This window comes from Medicago truncatula, chromosome 5, assembly GCF_003473485.1.
Source record: "Medicago truncatula cultivar Jemalong A17 chromosome 5, MtrunA17r5.0-ANR, whole genome shotgun sequence".
Lineage (NCBI taxonomy): Eukaryota > Viridiplantae > Streptophyta > Magnoliopsida > Fabales > Fabaceae > Medicago > Medicago truncatula.
In genome coordinates, this window is record NC_053046.1 from 37,585,098 (window position 1) to 37,605,647 (window position 20,550).

The 20,550-nt window shown below is 34.7% G+C and overlaps 1 protein-coding gene across 1 annotated transcript; it reads right to left on the reverse strand.

Annotated features, from left to right (window-relative positions):
* Window positions 1–3,343: 3,343 nt before the first annotated feature.
* On the reverse strand, window positions 3,344–7,675 carry LOC11425014 (glycine-rich cell wall structural protein). The gene is made up of 4 exons (XM_003616746.4): window positions 7,510–7,675; window positions 6,491–6,778; window positions 4,185–4,286; window positions 3,344–3,755 (listed from the first exon to the last, which is right to left on the reverse strand). Exons 1-4 carry the CDS (start codon window positions 7,619–7,621, stop codon window positions 3,517–3,519), a joined length of 741 nt encoding a protein of 246 aa, XP_003616794.2. The 5' UTR covers window positions 7,622–7,675; the 3' UTR covers window positions 3,344–3,516.
* Between the last annotated feature and the right edge of the window lie 12,875 nt (window positions 7,676–20,550).

Here is a 20,550-nt window from a genome sequence, read left to right on the forward strand (position 1 = left end):
GGTTAATGAATAATTGAATTACCAAATTGCCCCTCTTGAGGTAGTAAGTACTTAATTTGAGTGGTTTAATTTTGGCTCGTATCAAACATTTTGGTCTAACTTCTCCTTAAAAATGTAAAGAAGTTGAAAAAAAAAGTCGGGTCAAACGGTGTCTTAATCTTCCACAACGACAGTTTAGAAAATCATTATATATATATATATATATATATATATATATATATATATATATAATGTGGTGAGGTTAATGAATAATTGAATTACCAAATTGCCCCTCTTGAGGGCAAAAATGGTAATTCATAGGATATTAACTTTTATATAAGTAAATAGATGTCTTAATGGAAGTAGTAGGGGTACTTCAACTCATTACAACAAAAAGTGTTTCAATCACTTTGAAGATAACCCAAAGGTTTAAAACATCAAAAAGGTTTTGAAGATAACCCTTTTGTTTTTTCTGTTGCTTTTTTCGCGAGTTGTGGGTGTGTCTTACACCCTTTTGTCAATGAATAATATTTGTTGTTTCAAAAAAAAATTGTAACAAGGCTTGACTTTAATTCTAGCCATATCCCAAGAAGATATTGTAGTTGCACTTGCAACATATTATAAATATAAAGGGAATACCAACTTTGTGCAAGGGGCACAAGTTAGTAAATCAAATATATTAATCTTTTGTTGGAATCCATGCATTAACTTTAATTTTTAAATTTGTGATAAATTGAATAGACAAACTTAAAAGAATATTTCAACTTTTAATTTCTTTAACATGTACTTTTATAGGCATGTTTCATTTATACTTTTTTTAGGGAACATCTCATTTATACTTTTATCAACTTTAACTCTTTTATTTTAATGGTCGACGTTAACTCACATTTGACAGATCAAAACATCACTTTCTTAAGTATGATAGTCTTTGCATCCTTGATCCATCTCCTCGAAATATGCTTTGATTGATACCATTGTTGGACCATGAGAGGGAGCCTCATTAAATTGGATCACATTGAACTAAAAGAGCAACCATACAAATGAGATTGAACGACAAATCTTCACCTAAATTCTTCACCCATTGAGTTTATTGTTCTTGCAAAACTAAGTTTGGTTCATGTTGGCTCCCTTCTCTCTAAGTTCCGTTCCTTTTTCCTCTTTTCTCTAGCACGACGGTGGCTCAAAGGGATCACAAAATAGCCGTAGGTATGTATTTTATAGTCTTTGTAAATTTTGATTATCTCTCTGTTCTAGTCATTTTTAGATATATATAATTGTGATGTTGTATGTTATTAAAGTAATGAATGAAGTAAAAGGGGTAATGAGAACGATTAATTTAGGATTTGAAGAGTTGTTACATGATGGAAAAAGATATTTTGTTATGATTCTCCCATTGTGTATGTTAGTATGTACGTGAGTATTTGAATTTGTCTTTTTATCCATCTATTGTGATACTTTGAATTTTTTTTTATTTTTTTACCGAAATTTAGTTTCATAACAAAGGGGTCTATATCTTTTCCCAACTCTAACATATGCCCATAAAAATCTGAAGTTTTAAAACCTTAATTACTTGGTGAATATGCTATCTAGGATAGAGTGAAGATTGATAAACATCCTTTAATTTATGTACATCTAATTAACATTCATATGAGTCAAAGGTTGATTGGATGTAAACTTTCTCTCTTATTTCTACTCATATTCCATTTTGGACTATGGAGAGACATGTGGGAGCACATTAGGTATTAAATGGAAAGATGGGTGTCTACCTATAGCTACTCTAAAGCATATTTTCTATGGTCTCTAATATAAATAAAAGTTGAGTTAGCAAATTTAGTTCAAGGTTTGAATCAAATGCATCCGTTTTCGTTGGCAGATCTTGAACATTTTTTTTCTAGGGCATCCGTTTTTATAGTGAAATTATGAATTAGCTGGTGGTTTATTTCCCTCGAACTACCGTAGAGAACGGTGGTTACCTCTTTTTTTGAGTAAAGTATTAATAATACAATGGAAAATATAAAAAAGGAAGCTAACGAGGATCGAACCCAAACCCTTAGGGGGTTTCAAAATTCATCAATCCACTGCGACAACAATGTTCCATTAGATATATCATGCATAATATGATAATTATAGGAAAGTTAGGGGATGCAGTGGCACCTGCAGATCTCCACTAAGATCTGTCACTGGACACCATATTTGACTTTATGAAACTATTTATTGATAGAGTAATGCACTCATGAGTGAATGCCCAAAGTGAATCACTAGTGGCCTAAACTTTAATATATTGGGCATTACTTTCATCATTTCACACCTTATGTTTGGGATTTTTTTTATGGTCACAAGAACAAATATAAATCGTTTAAACACATTCATAAAATATTAATTCTACTGTTGAGGAGATTGGAGAGCGCTCAGAGCGGCAATGCGCTAAATGTCTAAGACCAGCTAAGAGAGAAACACCACACTCTGACCCAAAACCCTAAGGCACTGAGTTTATGGGTCTCCTCTATTGTGTGTGTGTGTGTGTGTGTGTATCCAATGTTTGCTCCATTTCTAGTTGATGTGGGACATTATCACTCGCACTTGATTCCCAACAAACTCCCCCTCAAGTTTGACTCCCACATCACTAGGACGATCCAACTAGGATTCCGCTCCCACTCCCCCAGCAAGCCTAATTATGTTCTGATACCAGTTTGTTGAGGAGACTGAAGAGCGCTTGGAGCGGCAATGGTTAAACGTCCAGGACCCACTAAAAGAGAGACATCACACCGTTACCCAAAACCCTAAGGCAATGAGTATATATCCAACCTTTGCTTCATTTCTAGTTTGATGCTTCATAAACTCACACTTAATTCTTAATATTATGCATGATATATCTAATGGAAAGTTAATTGTACACTTCACTTTTGTGTGAGATTTGTGACGATGTAGGTATTGTGATCCTGAGAAAATTGCTCTATATTTGAAAACGATTACCTTATGGCAAATTCTATGGTACACCCACTACTTATTAACAATATGATATGTGTACACACTTTAAATTTGCACATCTTATGTTTGGGGGATTATTTTTTGTCACAAGACAGAAAATAAATCATTTAAACACACTCAAAATATTTATATGTTGAAAAATCCTTTTCGAACAATATTATTTCCTAGCTGAAACTACTCGAAATTGTTGTGATATTGCTCTTTTGTGCCAAAAGAGTCAATAACGTAAATTAATATTGTAGTTAAAACTTTTCTATTTAATTTCTTAATCTCGTAGCTTGAACATACTTCTTAGAATTTTCTAGTAATTTAATAATTGAAATTTAACTCAATCAGTTGAACAACGTATTATGGCATAAAGGGAAAAAAACATATGTTATGGCATGAAAGTGAAACCGTGGTACTTGTTAATAATAAGTGGTTACATGGAAGATTTAACCCTAAAGACTAGGCATGGAGTATGATAAGAGTCCATGCTTTATTTTACATTTCTTATTACATCATCATTTACTGCATGGGGATCATACACACATGCATGCTTCATGGTTTTCATGGACTTGCCCCACGTCCTCCCTTCCCTCCTCCTCCCCATTTTCCACCACCGTGTCCTCCTCCTCCATGTCCACCTCCTCCCCAGCCTCCACCACCGTGTCCTCCTCCTCCATGTCCACCTCCTCCCCAGCCTCCACCACCGTGTCCTCCTCCTCCATGTCCACCTCCTCCCCAGCCTCCACTACCACCGTGTCCTCCTCCTCCCCATCCATCTTTGGGTTCTACTGTCGCCCCGGCTGCAGATACAGAGAACACTTTTTAAATGTTCCTAATACAAGTATTTGCCTAAGCGGATAGGCTACACCATTATTCATGATATAAAGAAAATATTTTTCATGCATTATTACCGTCAATAATAGATTATGATTATTATTTGCATGAATTTTAAATTATATATAGAGTTTTTTTTTAAGATGTCAAATTAGTCCAGCGTAATAGTCATCGAAGAGAATTAAATCTGAAACCTTAAGAGGATCATGGTATAAGGTCTCAAGTCAATATCATCATATAATTCAAGTAATTTTTAAACCAATAAATAAGAGATCATTAAGATGGATATGATAAATGTTCAACTTAATTGACTAACATTATAAAGGGAAAAAAAACAGAGAAAAAACACATACACTCTCAAGAGCACATGGATTATATTTATGTAAAATAAGTACCTTCTTTTCCATCTTTGGACGGTTCAGTTGCTGCTGAAGCGATAAGAAGTAGTGTGCAAAGGAAACACAAGAATATAACGGGTCTGATATTCATCTTTGCTACTTAGGTTATGTTGTTAAGTGTTGTTGTGTGAAGAATATTGTTGTTGTGAACATGCTATTTATAGTGATAAAATGAAGGGAAAAGACAATTAAAAGAAAAAAGGGAATTTGTTTAGATAATTCGTTTGGCAGATTGTGAGGCAAATAGAATGTGAAAAGTGTATCCTCATCATCACCGATTGAGTAAGTGAAGGCTTTGAATGAGACACGTCTGTAAAACGAGGTAAGCAAGTTTGTAAAACGATGGCAAGTGGCAGTTTGACTAAGAGAATATTTAATTAGGTTATATGTTTTTGGGACCAAGTTTTGTTCACTACCTTAATTTTCATACTTAATAAAAATGACGTGACATATTATAAACTAGTATTATATCCGTGATAAGCACGAGCGATTTTAGTCCTATTTAAAAGAGAGAATGTTGTGACGTATTTAGTGTTAGTTACATTTTAATATTGAATAAATTAAGATTACATATAGGGAAACTAATAAGTGAGAAAACTCGTATAAATGTTTTAAATTATTTCGTTAAGATGTGGTATCATTTTTACTTAGATGTTGCTTGTCCAATTGATCGATTCACACCATTGTTAACTTCTCCAGGAAGTTCAACAATGGAAGCATAGCCCGGTTCGACTTAGTGGGGGAAGGGTAAGTGGTTCTTAGTGGTAGATCACGTATGCGGAGAGTCTTATACTTGAAGGAGAAAATTTAATGCGTCAAGTGTGGGTTAATGTTCTACATTAGATCCAAGAGTATATGTTGAGAAACACGTAGGATATAAGACACATATAACTAATGCCTTAAATTTAGGGTGAATTTGTAGTGTCAAAACTACGACCTTAAAGTTTAGGGTGAATTTGTATTGTCAATATCACTTTGTTTGATTTTTCTTAGTGTAATAGATGATCAAACTTGATGTAGGATCTCCGATAGTAACAATATTATCATAAGTTGTTCTTTTAGTTTCTTTAAAAAAAAGTTGTTCTTAATTTAGTTTGTGGATGTCATTTGTTTAATTTTTTTCTTAAAATTTAGTTTTGGGATGTCACTCGCTTTCATTCTTCTTCATTTTTTATTCAACATTCATTATTTCAAATTTCTTATCTTTTAGTCTTTAGAAAAATCTGACAATAGAAAAATGCAATGTATTATGTTGAGTTGACAAAATACATGCTTATTTGAAATTTTAAATTGATGTGATGTTTTTTAATTGAGTCTAATATTTAGTAAAAGAATTATCCAAAATCTCCAACGGTAAAATTATCAGCAACTCACTCTATTCCTTTGGGTGTGTTTGGATGGAGGGGAAAGGAGTGAAGGTTTACTTTTCATTTTTAAATTACAGACACTATGAAATGTTTTATAAAAAGTTAACATATTAACATGATAAACGATCATATAATACTTCAATCACACTTAATCTATTTTAGAAAATATATTATATAGTCCGTAATTTAAAAACGAAATATAAACACACCGCTCTCTTCCCCTCCTAAACCCTCAATCCAAACACGCCCTTAAGATCAAAGCGCCACTTCTTATTTTTTACTTGTCCTTTCTCTCATGTTAAATTTTCTTTTCCATCTTCTTTATTTTCTAATTTATTTTCTCTCTTATCATAAAATAAAGAAACAAATATCTCCCTCCATGAAATCGTCGTCAACCCACCATTTTTACCACGTTGTACCTTAATCTGACCTTATTGGTTCTAGGTCATCAAATCACATATCCAATGAATCTCACACTCCCTCCATGAATCTCACACTTAAATGATCTTATTGGTTCTAGTTCACCGTTTTTATGCACATTAGCGCAATAAGAAAGAAGATAGACCGATATGGAGTATCCGTCTTAACGATAGTTTGATATAATAAATATTAGCATGATGATACATTCACCGCTTTTTTTTTTAAGTTCATCAATATCATCACAATACATAGTGTGATGCATATTTATACTTGATTACCACTTAATTATGAAATATCCATACTATTAGCAAGATAATTTTCTTTCCTTTTGATGGAAAATCAAACATATAAAAAACGGAATATCTACTCAAGATCCACAAAGCAATACAAAAGGAAATTGACAACAACACTGATTGTTGTCTTTCTATATAACCACTCTTGATAAACACACAACGTTATTTATGCATGAAATTTATTACTTAGAAGTTCACCATGCATGATGATATCATTATGATCAGTTACGAGTGTTGTTCTCTGTTTGCATGGCAACAGCTTCACCAGCATATGAGCAACACTTTCTGCAACTCCCATAATACCTGTCACCGCAACAGCCATAGCGACAATAATTACCACCACGGTTTCCAGGATAACCACCACCATAGTTACCACCACGGTTTCCAGGGTAACCACCACGGTTTCTAGGATAACCACCACCATAATTACCACCACCACCACGACCAGGATAGCCCCCACCATAGCTTCCATATTTGGCATCATTTAATTCATTTGTTTGATCATCAGCCTCTGCAAACACATTATGTACGCACCATTATTTATAAAATTCATTTTTACAAAAAAATTGTAAGAGTTAAAAGTGAACTTATTTTAGAGGTTCATATTAAACAAACTCACATTTTGATGGTGAATTTTAAATGACACAGATTATGCTTAGAATCATGTTTAACAGTTTTAGCATTGCAGTGTGGATCGGTTTGGAGGCAAAATTTCATACAATTCAAAATCAATTTACACCTAGTTCGATTTGATTCATAACATAATATAAAATATATTAAAAATTAATATTATGAAATAATAGTGATTAAATATATTTGAAACATATAGAATAATAAAAAAAATTAAATTAAACTTCCTTCAAAAAAAAAAACTAAATTAAACTAATAAGTATCATTGAAAAAATTTAAAATCAATATGAATAATAGATCAATGACATATATTAGACTAAAAAAAAGATAGAAATTCAGATATGCGTATATGGTTTGCTAAAACACACCTTAATAAAAATCGGTAGGTATACCCTAACAAACTATATATATATATATATCAATTTATTTATTTTTTGCATCAATTTGGATGTGAAACTCACATATTAAACAACCCCATGAAATAGAGCTTCTAGCGGTGGAGTGTTCAATTTTGAAATGTGTCATGTCACCGGCATTTCTGAAGGCATTATTATCGAGGAAAAAAGAAATACAAAATACTTATAAAATGCTCATGAAAATGTACAATCTCACCTTTTTGGGTATTAGAGGATGCCTCAGTTAAGTCCCTAGCCGAAACCTCTGAGGAGATAAGAAGAATGATAGCCAATAGACCTAGGATAAGGATTGCTTTTTTCGAATCCATTGTTCAATACCAATTCAAATGGGATATTTGGTAGCCAATGATGAGAAAACTTGTAAGAAAGTAAGCTCTATATATAATGGATGGAGAGATAGGGATCAATACTAAAACCATTACTTAGTAGTTGGGAAGGTAGCTAGTATCTATTGTAATTCAATCTTATCTTAATGTGGTGAGGTACATAGTCTTTTTCCGATTCATTTTGAGTAGTAAAGATCGGGGGGTAGGAAATGAAGCAGATCTAGAGCAGTTAATGTCTGTGCTATGTCTACTTGCTAACATGGGCATAATTCAATGTCAACTATTGTTAATACTAAAAATTAAAATATTTTGACATGTTATAAAGTGTAAAGGGATTTCGATCAAGAGCATACAGACTTCGATATACTGCATTTTCGACCAAATGTTTTAATGTATTGCATGCACATGATTTTTGACCAAAGATAAGGAGTTACAATTGGAGTGCATGCAAGTTATTTTCTAGTGTTTTGTAATTATGCCAACTGTAGGGGTATGACTCTAATTATAGGAAGTTATTGGTAGTTTTTACTGCAAGGTCTATATATATATCAGTTTGTAATAAGAACAAAGGGTTGGATCCCATTTTCGGAAATCCTTGTAACACTACAAGAAACATTACCTTTTGTCAGGGGCAAAACCCTTGTCAAAAGGACAGAATCCTTGGGAAAAAGGACGTTTGTGAGGGAATTTCCCAATGGCGGAAGCAATGGCAAAAGCCCTCGTCGCAAACATTTTGCCAGGGGTTACACCCCTGGGACAAAAACGAGGGGCTCAACCCCTGGTATATGGCGTGGCTTGTTCCCTGTCATAACCTCTGGCAAAATCCCTCAATTTTTTCTACTGTGCAGTCTGCTCTCTTCCGACACACTGACTGACTGATGGAAGGTCAGATCAAGTCAGGAAAAAAATCAGAGACTTGCGAGGTGTTTAACCCCTGGCTCTAAATTTGATTGTAGGTCCTTTTCAGCTATTGATTTAGAATATTAGGGTATAAACAATGATATTAGCCTGAGATTTTCACCAAATCAAAATTATAACTTGTAACAATGCAAATGTTTTTGTTTCCTACGATAAATTATCAACTTACTCTAAATTTTATTGACAATATTCATTTATCGTCCTTCTATTTCAAAATATCAAGTAATATGTGATTAAATTATAACATGTGTTATTGACATTGGTTTATAAGGTTAGTGTTGGTGTGTCATTATCATGGTCCGCACGTGTAAAATCTCAGAGAAACTAAACTCATTTTCTAACTAACTTTTCAATCTGAATTTCTGATTTTTCATTAATTGTGAAAACTGTTACAATCATTCTTATATAGGAGACTGAGGGTTACCTGATATAGCAGGTTAACCTGATATACTACAGGCAGGTGGCAGTCACTTGACAGTTGTTCATAGCTGTCAAGTGCCAACTGTTATCCACTATATCTATTACAAGCATATACAAGTTACTACTCTTATACTCCCCCCTCAAACTCAGTGGGGTGTGAAATCACATTGAGTTTGGATCTCATTAAAAGAAACTTTGAAGTGGAGACAGGTTTGGTGAGAATATCTGCCCACTGATCAGTACCAGGAATATGAACTATGGAGAGTTGCTTGGCAATGATCTTTTCCCTGACAAAAAAGAGGTCTATCTCCATATGCTTTGTTCTGGTGTGTAAAATGGGATTATCACAGTAAACGGTGAGATTGTTAAAGGGAACAGTGAGCTCCTGTAACAATGTCTGGACCCAGAGAGCATCAGCTGTAGCTTGTGCCAAAGCCCTGTATTCAGCTTCTGTACTTGATCTGGCCACAACAGGCTGCTTCTTGGACCACCATGAAATGAGATTGGGACCAAAGAAAATTGCAGCACCAAAAGTGGATCTTCTGTCATCTGGATCAGCAGCCTAGTCAGCATCACAAAAAACATGAAGTGAGAGAGGTTTGTGAATTGGAGCAGGATGCAACTCAAGTCCAAAGGTGAAGATTCCTTTTAAGTATCTGAGAATTCTCTTGACAGCAACCCAGTGGGATTCAAGAGGGTTGGACATGAATTGGCATACCTTATTCACAGAGTAAGCTATCTCAGGCCTGGTAATAGTTGCATATTGCAGAGAGCCAACAACAGATCTGTAAGAGAGGGATCTGAGAAGGTGTCTGATCCAATTTTAGACAATTTACAACTGGACACCATAGGAGTATTGATGGAGTTGCACTCAAGCATATGTGTTTTGGCTAGTAAATCATTAATGTATTTACTTTGAGTGAGCAAAAGAGAATTGTTGGGAAGATGCTTCACTTCAATGCCAAGAAAATATTCCAACAGACCAAGTTGCTTAAGGCTAAACACTGAATCAAGTTGCTTAACTAAAGCAGAAACCAATGAAGAAGAACTACCAGTCATAATTATGTCATCTACATAAACAAGTAGATAAACAACTTGTTTCTGCTTGGCATAGGTAAACAAAGAGGGATCACATTTACTAGCCTGAAAGCCAAACTGAATGAGAGCAGTAGTTAACCTTTCAAACCACTGCCTGGGTGCTTGTTTAAGACCATAAAGAGCCTTATGGAGTTTGCACACTAATGTAGAATCAGAATGTTCAAAACCTGGAGGTTGCTGCATGTAAACTTCTTCTTCAAGAATACCATTGAGAAAGGCATTGTTAACGTCCAATTGCTGGATAGGCCACTTGTATGATAAGGCAAGAGTAAGTATGAGTCTAATAGTGATGGGTTTGATCACAGGTGAGAAAGTTTCAGTGAAATCAAAGCCTTGCACTTGATGAAATCCTTTAGCAACCAGACGAGCTTTGAACTTATTTAGAGTACCATCAGAGTTTTCTTTGACTCTAAATACCCATGTACACCCAATGGCTTTCCTATTGGGAGGCAAAGGCACCAGGGACCATGTGCTGTTTTTCTGCAGTGCGTCAAATTCATCCTGCATTGCAGCACGTCACTTAGGATCAAGTAAGGCCTGCTTAACATTCTTAGGTTCAGTGTAGGTGAGAAAAATGTTGGGGTTAAGACGAGGGAGGACAATACCAGACTTAGAACGAGTTTGCATAGGGTGAGAATTAACAGGTAAAGGGGCAGTAGTATGTGTAGAGTGTTGGGAAGCTGTAAATGATTGAGGTTCAATGTTAGTTGCTGATGTAGTAGTAGGGACAAGAGAATTAGGAGGGCTGGGGGAGGCCATTTGAGAGGTAGGAGAAGATGAGGTGGATTGATTATGAAAGTTAGAAGGAAGGTCAGAAGGATGTATGGGTAAAGAGGACAGAGAGACATCTTGGATAGGGTGAAGAGGATCATAGGTGTAATTTTGAAATAATGAAAGATAAGGAAATTTAGACTCATTAAAGAGAACATCCTTGGATATAAAGATACGACCACTAGGAGACATGCACTTATACCCTTTGTGAGTGGTGGAATATCCCAAAAAAAGACATTCATGAGACCTAAAGTCAAACTTGTGTGAATTATAGGGCCTTAACAAAGGAAAGCAAGAGCAGCCAAACACTTTTAAAAAATGATAGTCAAGCATTTTGTGAAACAGAGTTTGAAAAGGAATTTGAAACTGTAAAGAGGCAGTAGGTAGTCTGTTTGTAAGGTAAACAACAGCTAGAAAAGCATGATCCCAATAAGTCAAAGGAAGGGAAGCATGGCTAAGAAGAGTTAGACCCAAATCCACAATATGTCTATGTTTTCTTTCTATGACACCATTTTGATGGTGAGTGTGAGGACAAATGAGTCTGTGAGTGATTCCTAAACCAGTAAGATATTGAGTAAAAGATCTGAATTCACCCCCCCCCCCAATCAGTTTGAATAGATTTAATGGAATGACCTAGCTGAAGTTCAACCATAGATTTAAATTGCATGAAAACAGTAAGAGCATCAGACTTGTTTTTAAGCAAATAAATCAGGTGAATCTAGAAAAAGCATCAACAAAGGTTATATAATAGTGGTAACCAAGAGAGGAAACAGTTGGTGAAGGACCCCATAAATCACTAAACACAAGTTGAAGAGGGTGAGTGTATATAGTGTGTGAAGTGGGTGAATGTAACCTGTGAGCTTTACCTATACAACAAGCATTGCAAAAAGTGGAAATATCTTTTTCTTTATTGATTGTGGAAATATTACAATGTTGTAAAACAAGTTTAAGAGTATGATTATTAGGGTGTCCTAGTCTTTGATGCCACAAATTGTGAGATTTAGATGGCATCTGATTATTACAAGAAGGAAATATGGTATTAATAGTGGAATCAGGAGAAGTAAAGAAAACAGAAGGGGATGAGCACTTAGCAGTGTCCATGGAGAGACTGGGAAAGGTGTAAAGACCATCAGGACCAACACTGCCACGAAGGAGAACTTCTTTAGTGTCCTGAGATTTAACAACACAATAGTCAGCATGAAATTCAAAAAATACAGTATTATCTTTAGCAAACTGACTGACACTGAGAAGGTTTTTGGTAATGTCTGGTACATTAAGTAATTTATTAAGGCTTAAGGTTTTATGTGGTTTAAGGGGTGAGGGAAAAACACTGGAACCATAAGAATGTATTGGCACACCTTGACCATTTCCTACGAAGAGTTGGTCAGGACCTTCAAAAAAGGACTGCTCCTGAATGTTTATAGCATCACCAGTCACATGAAAAGAGGCAGCAGAGTCAGGAAACCAAGTGGAAGATCCACTTGTAGATGGAGCATTAATCATCATGGCACTTGGTTGAGAGAACTGCACAGAGGGAGGCCTTTGTTGAGCAGAAGGACGAGGCCAGTTGTTGAAAGAGCCATATCCCAGAGAGTGCTGATTGTATCCACCATAAGGAGCACCATAAGGCATCATACTAGGAGATGCAAGATGATAAGGATCAATAGGAGCATTATTGAATCCCTGAAAACCTTGGAAATTAGGTGGAATTTGTGGCTGAAACTGTTGGTTAAACCTGTGCCAGCATGTAGAAGCTGGATGTCCAAACCTAAAACAGACTTGGCACTGGACATTAGAAAGTCTGCCTCCTCTACCACGACCTCTGCCAGATCTACCTCCTCTACCACGATTTGAACCAAAATTGGGAGTAAAATTAGGGTTGAAGGTGGAGTGATCTGAACCAGTAGTAACATTAACAGAGGCTTGTGACTGAGAGGATTCAGAGGGAGATGAAGCCTGAGATGCAGAAGATGAAGTAAGGTTGATAGAAGCCACATCTTCAAGAACCTTTTTCTTGAATTTATCAAGACGTGTTTCATGAGCAAGAAGAAGAGACTCAACTTCGTCAACGTCAATAACATCAAATTTGCTTTCCACTACAGATATAACAGGACTAAAATCTTGCGGTAAACCTTCTAAAATCACATCCAAATGTTGATTAACAGGAACTGGATCTCCTATAGAGGCTAGATTATCAACAAGATCACGAATACGAAGAAGATAATCCTGTACCGTAAGATTTGCAAGAGAAGTAGAACGCAGTTCAACACTAAGTTGACGCGCCTTCGCACGCATCTGTTTGTGAAAATATGCCACAAGTTTATCCCAAAGTTCATACGCATGAGAGCAACCAATGAACCGAGCCAAAATTGCACTGGAAAGAGTGTATTGAAGCCACGATAAGAGCATCTGATCAGTTAAACGCCATTTGCGAAAAGCAGGATTGAGCGTACCAGTAGCGCGATCTTGCGCATTGAGAAAACAAGGAGGAACAATCGGCGCAACGATGAAACCGTCAAGGTTGTGAGCATTGATGTACGGTGCAACCTGTTGACGCCATAGCAGAAAATTCTTTTCCGTCAATTTCTCAGAGATCTTGAGTGCGAAGGCAAATTTGGAACGATCCGAGTCATTATCTTCAAGAAACGAGTCGAGCGGTATAGAATTGATCGGAATCGCCGTCGGAATAGGTGTCTCCGGTGGCAGAGACGGTGGTTGAGACACCATGGATCTAGAGGCTAATCTGATACCATGTAAAATCTTAGAGAAACTAAACTCATTTTCTAACTAACTTTTCAATCTGAATTTCTGATTTTTCATTAATTGTGAAAACTGTTACAATCAGTCTTATATAGGAGACTGAGGGTTACCTGATATAGCAGGTTAACCTGATATACTACAGGCAGGTGGCAGTCACTTGACAGTTGTTCATAGCTGTCAAGTGCCAACTGTTATCCACTATATCTATTACAAGCATATACAAGTTACTACTCTTATAGCACAGAAGCAATCAAGATAAAAGAAAGAAGGCTGAATAGCAGTTTTAACCCTATAAGTTTTAAGAAGTTGCGATTTTGGTCCCCTAAAAAAAAAAAAAAACTATAAACCGTCCCATAAGTTTTGCTCATGTGGCAGTTTTGGGCCCATGGAATTTTGACTCGGTCAACGCACACGTGTGTATTTATTTATTTTTTAAAAAATATATTTTAAATAAGTAAAAAATAAAAACCTTTTTTATTTTTCTAATAAAAAATATTTTTTAAAAAATAAAAAAATAAAATAAAAAATAATTATTTTTTAATTACAAAAATAAAACAATTATTTTTTAAATAATTTAAAAATAAAAATAAAAATACACATGACATCCACGTGTGCGTTGACTGAGTCAAAATTGGCCTAGGGGCCAAAACTCCCACAGGGCGAAACTTAGGGGTTTTGTAGTTTTTTTTTCTTAAGGGATCAAAATCACAACTTCTTAAAACTTATGTGGCTAAAACTTAGACGGCAAAACTGCTATTAAGCCAAGAAATAACTTCAATGGCGAAATGCAATGTTTCTCCTTCCTCATGTAAAATTGAACTTTGTTCGGTTTGAAGTACTACACAGTTGTTGGCTATGCTGATTCCTCAACTTTTTTCCTTGGATTCACTTAGCAAAATAAATTTCTACGCGAATTATAAACTGTAAATGCAGTAGTTTTAATTAATGGTAAATTATGAAGGCAAAAACACCAAAATTTGGTGTGTAAATGAAGTAGATTCAATTAATACTTTTATTTATACAATTATACTAATTATTAATGAAGCTAAAAAAATTACACCCTCAGGATACATCTTAGCAACCGATGGCAATTGGTTCGTCGATAAATCAAAAAGACGTCAAAACCTATCACACAACCGTTCATTGTTAACCCGTTCCCTCCACAGACACCCATCATATAATTCCACCAAATTGATCCTAATCACCCTCCCTCTCTAATACGACCATCATCAAACCCATACCTTACCCATAACATCTTGTACCAATAACTCGCTTGATCCGCATGCATCCTCCAATTAACACCACTTTTCTAACAATGCGAAATTAAATTGTTGAATCCTACATACGCCCAACCCTCCATTCTCCTTGACCAATTAAACTGGGTTCCAATTAACCCACATAATTTTTCTAAAATTCTCATAAGCCCTCATCCTCCAACAATAAAGAACTTTTAAAATGAACCTACATAAAATTGACATTTAAATACAGAAATTAATTAGACTGAAACATCCATTTGATATTGATTTTTTTTAAAAGAAAAATGGTATGCCTATCTTGGTACATTGTATTTCTTTTACGGTTGGTACATTGTACATTAATTTAGAAAATAATCATGTACCAAAAAAAATAAAATAATAATAATCATAAATAATGGTTATGAATGTCACTCTTCATATTAACTATTATTCAAACTACGTGTTATTTCTCCAAAATAAATAAATAGTAACATGTTAGTTTTATATATGCATTTTTTTTCAGCTAGGTAATCTATTGGATAGAATTTCACCCTTTTAAGGTGAATAAATGAAGAATCCAAGTTCGAACTCCGACTCCTTCATATATAATGCATTTTTCTGTCAACTTAATATGAAAATCTTTTACCAATATAATATTCAACTAACTAACATATATGATTTCTCAATAGAATAATATTTTAACAAAATATTATAGTTTTGTTTCATTTATTCATGATTGTTGCGAATTCGATGAAAAATCACACCAATAACAAACTTGATGTGTGGAGCAAGGGATAATCAGGCAACCAAAATCAAAGTGTATAGAACAATTATAAACACAAGCTAAAAGTAGAAAACAACAGCGAGAGAAAAAGAAGAGAGAACACAAAAGAATTTGTTGACCTAGTTCGATCTAAATTGACCTAGTCTGGGGGAGAGAGCAGACATCTGTTTCACTATATGATGAGTAACGTTACAAAAGAGATATCAATGGATTACAATAATAAGTCTCCAGCCTAATTTTACCCAAAGTTCCAATCTCCTCCCGTAACCAAGAGATTCAATCCTAATAGTATTTTCCAAGGTGAATCAACCCTCAAACCCTAGTGTTTGTTCCAAAGAGACAAACTCTATACAAACCCTAGTTTCGTGATTGTCATTCTAAACCCTTGTTTCAGCCCCCTCTATCTCAACGTTTACTCTGATATAAGGTCTATATTTATAGTAAAAGTATCGCTTAAAATTTGAACAAATCTGCACCCAAAAATACGTTTCTGTTATTCGTTGCCAACGCACCATCGTGCCACGAAAAAACCAGTGACTTGCCTCAAAACTGAAACCTCCAATCGTGCTATGTTGCCCAGCCATCGTGCCTAGATTCTGCAGAAACCTAATTTTAAGTTAACTCTCACAATGAGAAATCAATAATAACATTTTATTTATTTATTGAGATGATATAATATATCTAAACTAACATATAGCTTATTACTTCATCTTAAATTTTAACTTAAAAGACAACGCATCGATCTTAGTGAGATTATAGTTTTCATTCATTTTTAATTTATTATTTTGGTATTTTTAGCAAAAATATTTTTTTTGGACATCAACTTATGTATTTTTCCTCTATATGATTGATTTTTATACTACATTTTAATTAATTATTTAATCTAATTTAGCCATGGAAAAAATTAAGGAATATATTCTAATATTTTTAAATTTCATTTATTTTTTGTGAATTTATTGACCTAACATTATCATAGTCGCAATCTCATACTTAGCATGAATCACTACACACGTAAAGTATATAAGACAACTCTCAGAAGTCCTTAAATTGAAATTGACAGCGAGGATGAACGATAATGAAAGTCGCCCATTTATTTTGAATTTTTCTTTGAAATATTGGCATTTAATGGTACTCCTGTTGATACAAACTAGTTCGCCGCCCCATGCTATTGCACGGGTCAATGATAAGTTTGACCGAATGCAAATCATTGTTTAACAAATTTTACTTGCACCTATCCACCCTTAATTTACATTAACAGCATCGTGTATTGTCCAGTGATTGGATCTCATAATAATTATTAGTGCATTGACATTTACATGGATATGAAGCGTGAACAACACTAAACCAAATTTAGTCTAACCATCCACTAATGACATTACCTTCAGGTAGTTGAATCATTTGTATCATTATTTGTTCTATTGATCTAATGTGTATAGCTATGTATTTTTTTTTATGGTGCTATATAATTCTAATGAAATGGAAAACAATGCACTTACAAAAAGACATTCATATTCCATACATTCTTTATTTAGATTATGCAGCACATGTTTCACATGGCATTAACTCCCCCTACATGCTTAGCATTTTCAACTAAACTTGTGTTCAATATACAATTGAAAATAACAGTAGCATCACACATGTCAAACTTAAGTTTCCAATCCATACTGCATATAAATAAAGAATTGGACATTTTTCGGTCCGAAAATTAAGCAACAAAGATAGAGTAAAAACACGACATTTTTCGGTCTTCATAACCAGAACCAAAGTTAAGCCAGAAGCTGAAAAAATTGGACAGATTGCAAGCAATCCAACCTTGTAACACTAACAAACAATCCAATAGTAACCACAAACTCTGCTACCCCAAACGCAGATGCAGAGCAGTACCTGTAGACAAACAACAAAACCTCATCACCATTCACAAATAAATATGCACTCCCTCCGGTCTTGAACAATATAATTTTTTTACCAAATACTGTTCAACTTAATGCTTAAAATGACCATAGGGAGTTCCAAGTGGAGAGAAGATGTATAGGGATTGACAGAATCATATCACACAAAAGCCTCATCGCATAGATTGAGCAACTTACGTCATTACAAAAGTCCTCTTCCTCTGCCTATTCATTGCAGAGACATTCACCCGTGCAGTTACAGGCAATTCTGAATTTGTTCCAACAATCTCAATCTTCATGGGCTTTCCATCCAAAAGCACATTGTTATATCGTTTAAGAGCAGCAAATGCATCACTTCTTCTATTGTAGACAACTTCAGCTGAACCCTATTACATGGTGAAACATTTATGCTTAATAAAACATGACAACAACATAGTTGAAAAGCTCAAAGGTATAACACAAAACTGTTAACACTACTACTTTACAGAACATATATTGTGTAGTTAAAGTTGAAGAAAAGACAGCAGCTAAAAAATACAACTTTTCAAATCATTTACAGACTGTTTGGTGACCCTTAATTTCAACATGAGCGGCAAAATAGCAATTACCGAATTATTTTTTCAAAGCAATTAATGGCCAGCTTTCTATGAAATCCATTTGGGGCATCTGATACAAAACAATCCCAGCCCAGTTGGAAATTAGAAGCTAAAATGTGAGAAAGACTGATCTCATAGAAGACCTTAAACTCATAAGAAATTAGTTTTAGGAGATAACTTTCAATTGGATGCGGATTGTTGATCTCGTAAAAGACCTCAAACAGATAAGAAATTAGTTTTACGTTATAATTTCCAATCGGGTGTGGATTGTTTTGTGTTATAACTCTCTCACTCATACTTAGTTATAGGTCACACATGCAGTACCTTGTCATACTTACCTGAATTTTTTTGGTAATGATTTTATCTTATTAAACATGTAAATTCCCAAATCATCAAATCTTAAGAGATAAGAATACACGCATATGACAACAACTCTCATATGTATAGCTTCACATTTGCAACCTGTAGAAGCCAACCACACAAAGATTGCATGAATGAAACTTAAGTCTACAGTTACATTCTTTACAAGTTAAAACTAACACAACATACAAAGGTATTTTAATCAAAATTTTAAGGCTGAAAGCGTATTTCTTAGAGGACGTACCTGTTTGGTAGCGTATTTCCGTCACCAAACGTGTGTTTGTGGATGATTTCCTCGCTATCTACAGAAGCTCCAGAACCAAGCTTCTTCAGTTAACATGGTTTTTCAACGCAAAATTGCTTGAGACTTTGATCATTCATCAAAAAAATACATGGTACTAAGAACCATAAACAACCATTGTCAACCATCCTGTCTAAATCCAACTCAATGTATCAATACAGCCAAAAAGAAACAGGAAAATTAATACTTACCCAACCAGTCAAAAAGATAACTCCAAATAAGAGGAAGGCACTACCATTCATAATCAATGTCAAAGCTTCCTGTCATGGCCGATGTGCACCACGGTGACCCCTCCTCTAATCCACCAAAAGATGTAGTATCCTATTTATAATAATTGCACGAATAGAAATGGGTCATCAACAGTGGATGAGTTCATGTTTAATCACACCATGATCTTCATACAACGGTTCGAATTTACGGCAAATCACACCACTCCACCACCGACCTTGTCAAAGCCACCATTCAAAACCTTCGTTCCACTTCCGGCACCGTCACCACCTCCGTAATCACCGAATCCTGCCATTGTTCAGTCTTAACCTCTTGCAATTTCATTAGAGACCATTAACATTTTTGTATATTGAAGAATCTTTTGCTGGAACAAAAGAAACTAACACATCAAAATAGCAAACATATTTTCATAAAGGAAAATATAGAAAATCATATCATATAGATGTACTGATAAAGGAGAAAGAACATGAGACTGGAGGTTTTGCGAGGCATGATTTCAAACTCCAAAACTAAAAATAATTAGTACCAATAAAACAAATCACATAAAAATTCAAACTTTAATCGAAATAACTTACTACAGGAAGTGCATCAATGAAATTACTATAAATTTTATCAAGAGGGTGTGTATTGTAATCAACTGTGTACAAATTGCGGCCAAATTTATAACCTAAACACAGATCAAAATGAAAATTTCAAGACAAATCAAAATAAAAGACTAAATTGAAAAGAAAAAAAAAACTTAAAACTAAAAATTACCATGTGTTAATGAGGCTGAGACTCTGTTGGATGGCCAAGCAAGCAAGACCCTATCTCCCTTCATTAACTCCACTATGATCCCCTTTCTAATTTCAACACTGTCAACAAAAACTCTGATAGAAGCTTCTAGAAACAGAAAACCCTCTCTACTACAAAACACCATTGTCATGAACGATTAGCAACCTTACAATAGGATTCAGCAAGAAAACCATTGGATTCAACATTTTTTCACAGAATCAGAACCAAAATTAGAAGATATTGAAATCATAAAACCGTGTAAGAATTTATTCGAAAATGAAAAACGAATTGTAACATTGATTTTGTGAGCTGAAATAGGAAATCAAAACCCACAAAGATTTTGGGGTTGTGAAGAGGAAAAAGAAAAGAAGAGGAAGATAATGTGTTGAGGAGAAGAGGAAGAAGAAAAGAAGCTCGCAAGAAAAGGAAGAAAAGAAAGGAAGAGAAGAAGAAGTTTCAGGTGAGAAAACATTTTGAGGAGAAAACGTGTGAGGGATGTTCTGAAACCGACCATCATCTCCTATTGGCTAATTATGTGGCTGTCATAATTATCAGATTTGTGATTTCAAAGGGTAAGAAAGTAAATTCCGCATTAAATTTCATATTTGTATGTTTTGCCGCTAGAGAAAATCAGTTGTAAATGAGTGAGTTTCAAAGGAACAAATTAGGGCAAATTTGCAGCTTGGTGTTCCATTTATAATATTATGATGTGTGGCTAGATATGGTGATTATAATTTGTATTTATGGGTACCCACCCAAATCCGTTTCGAATATGAT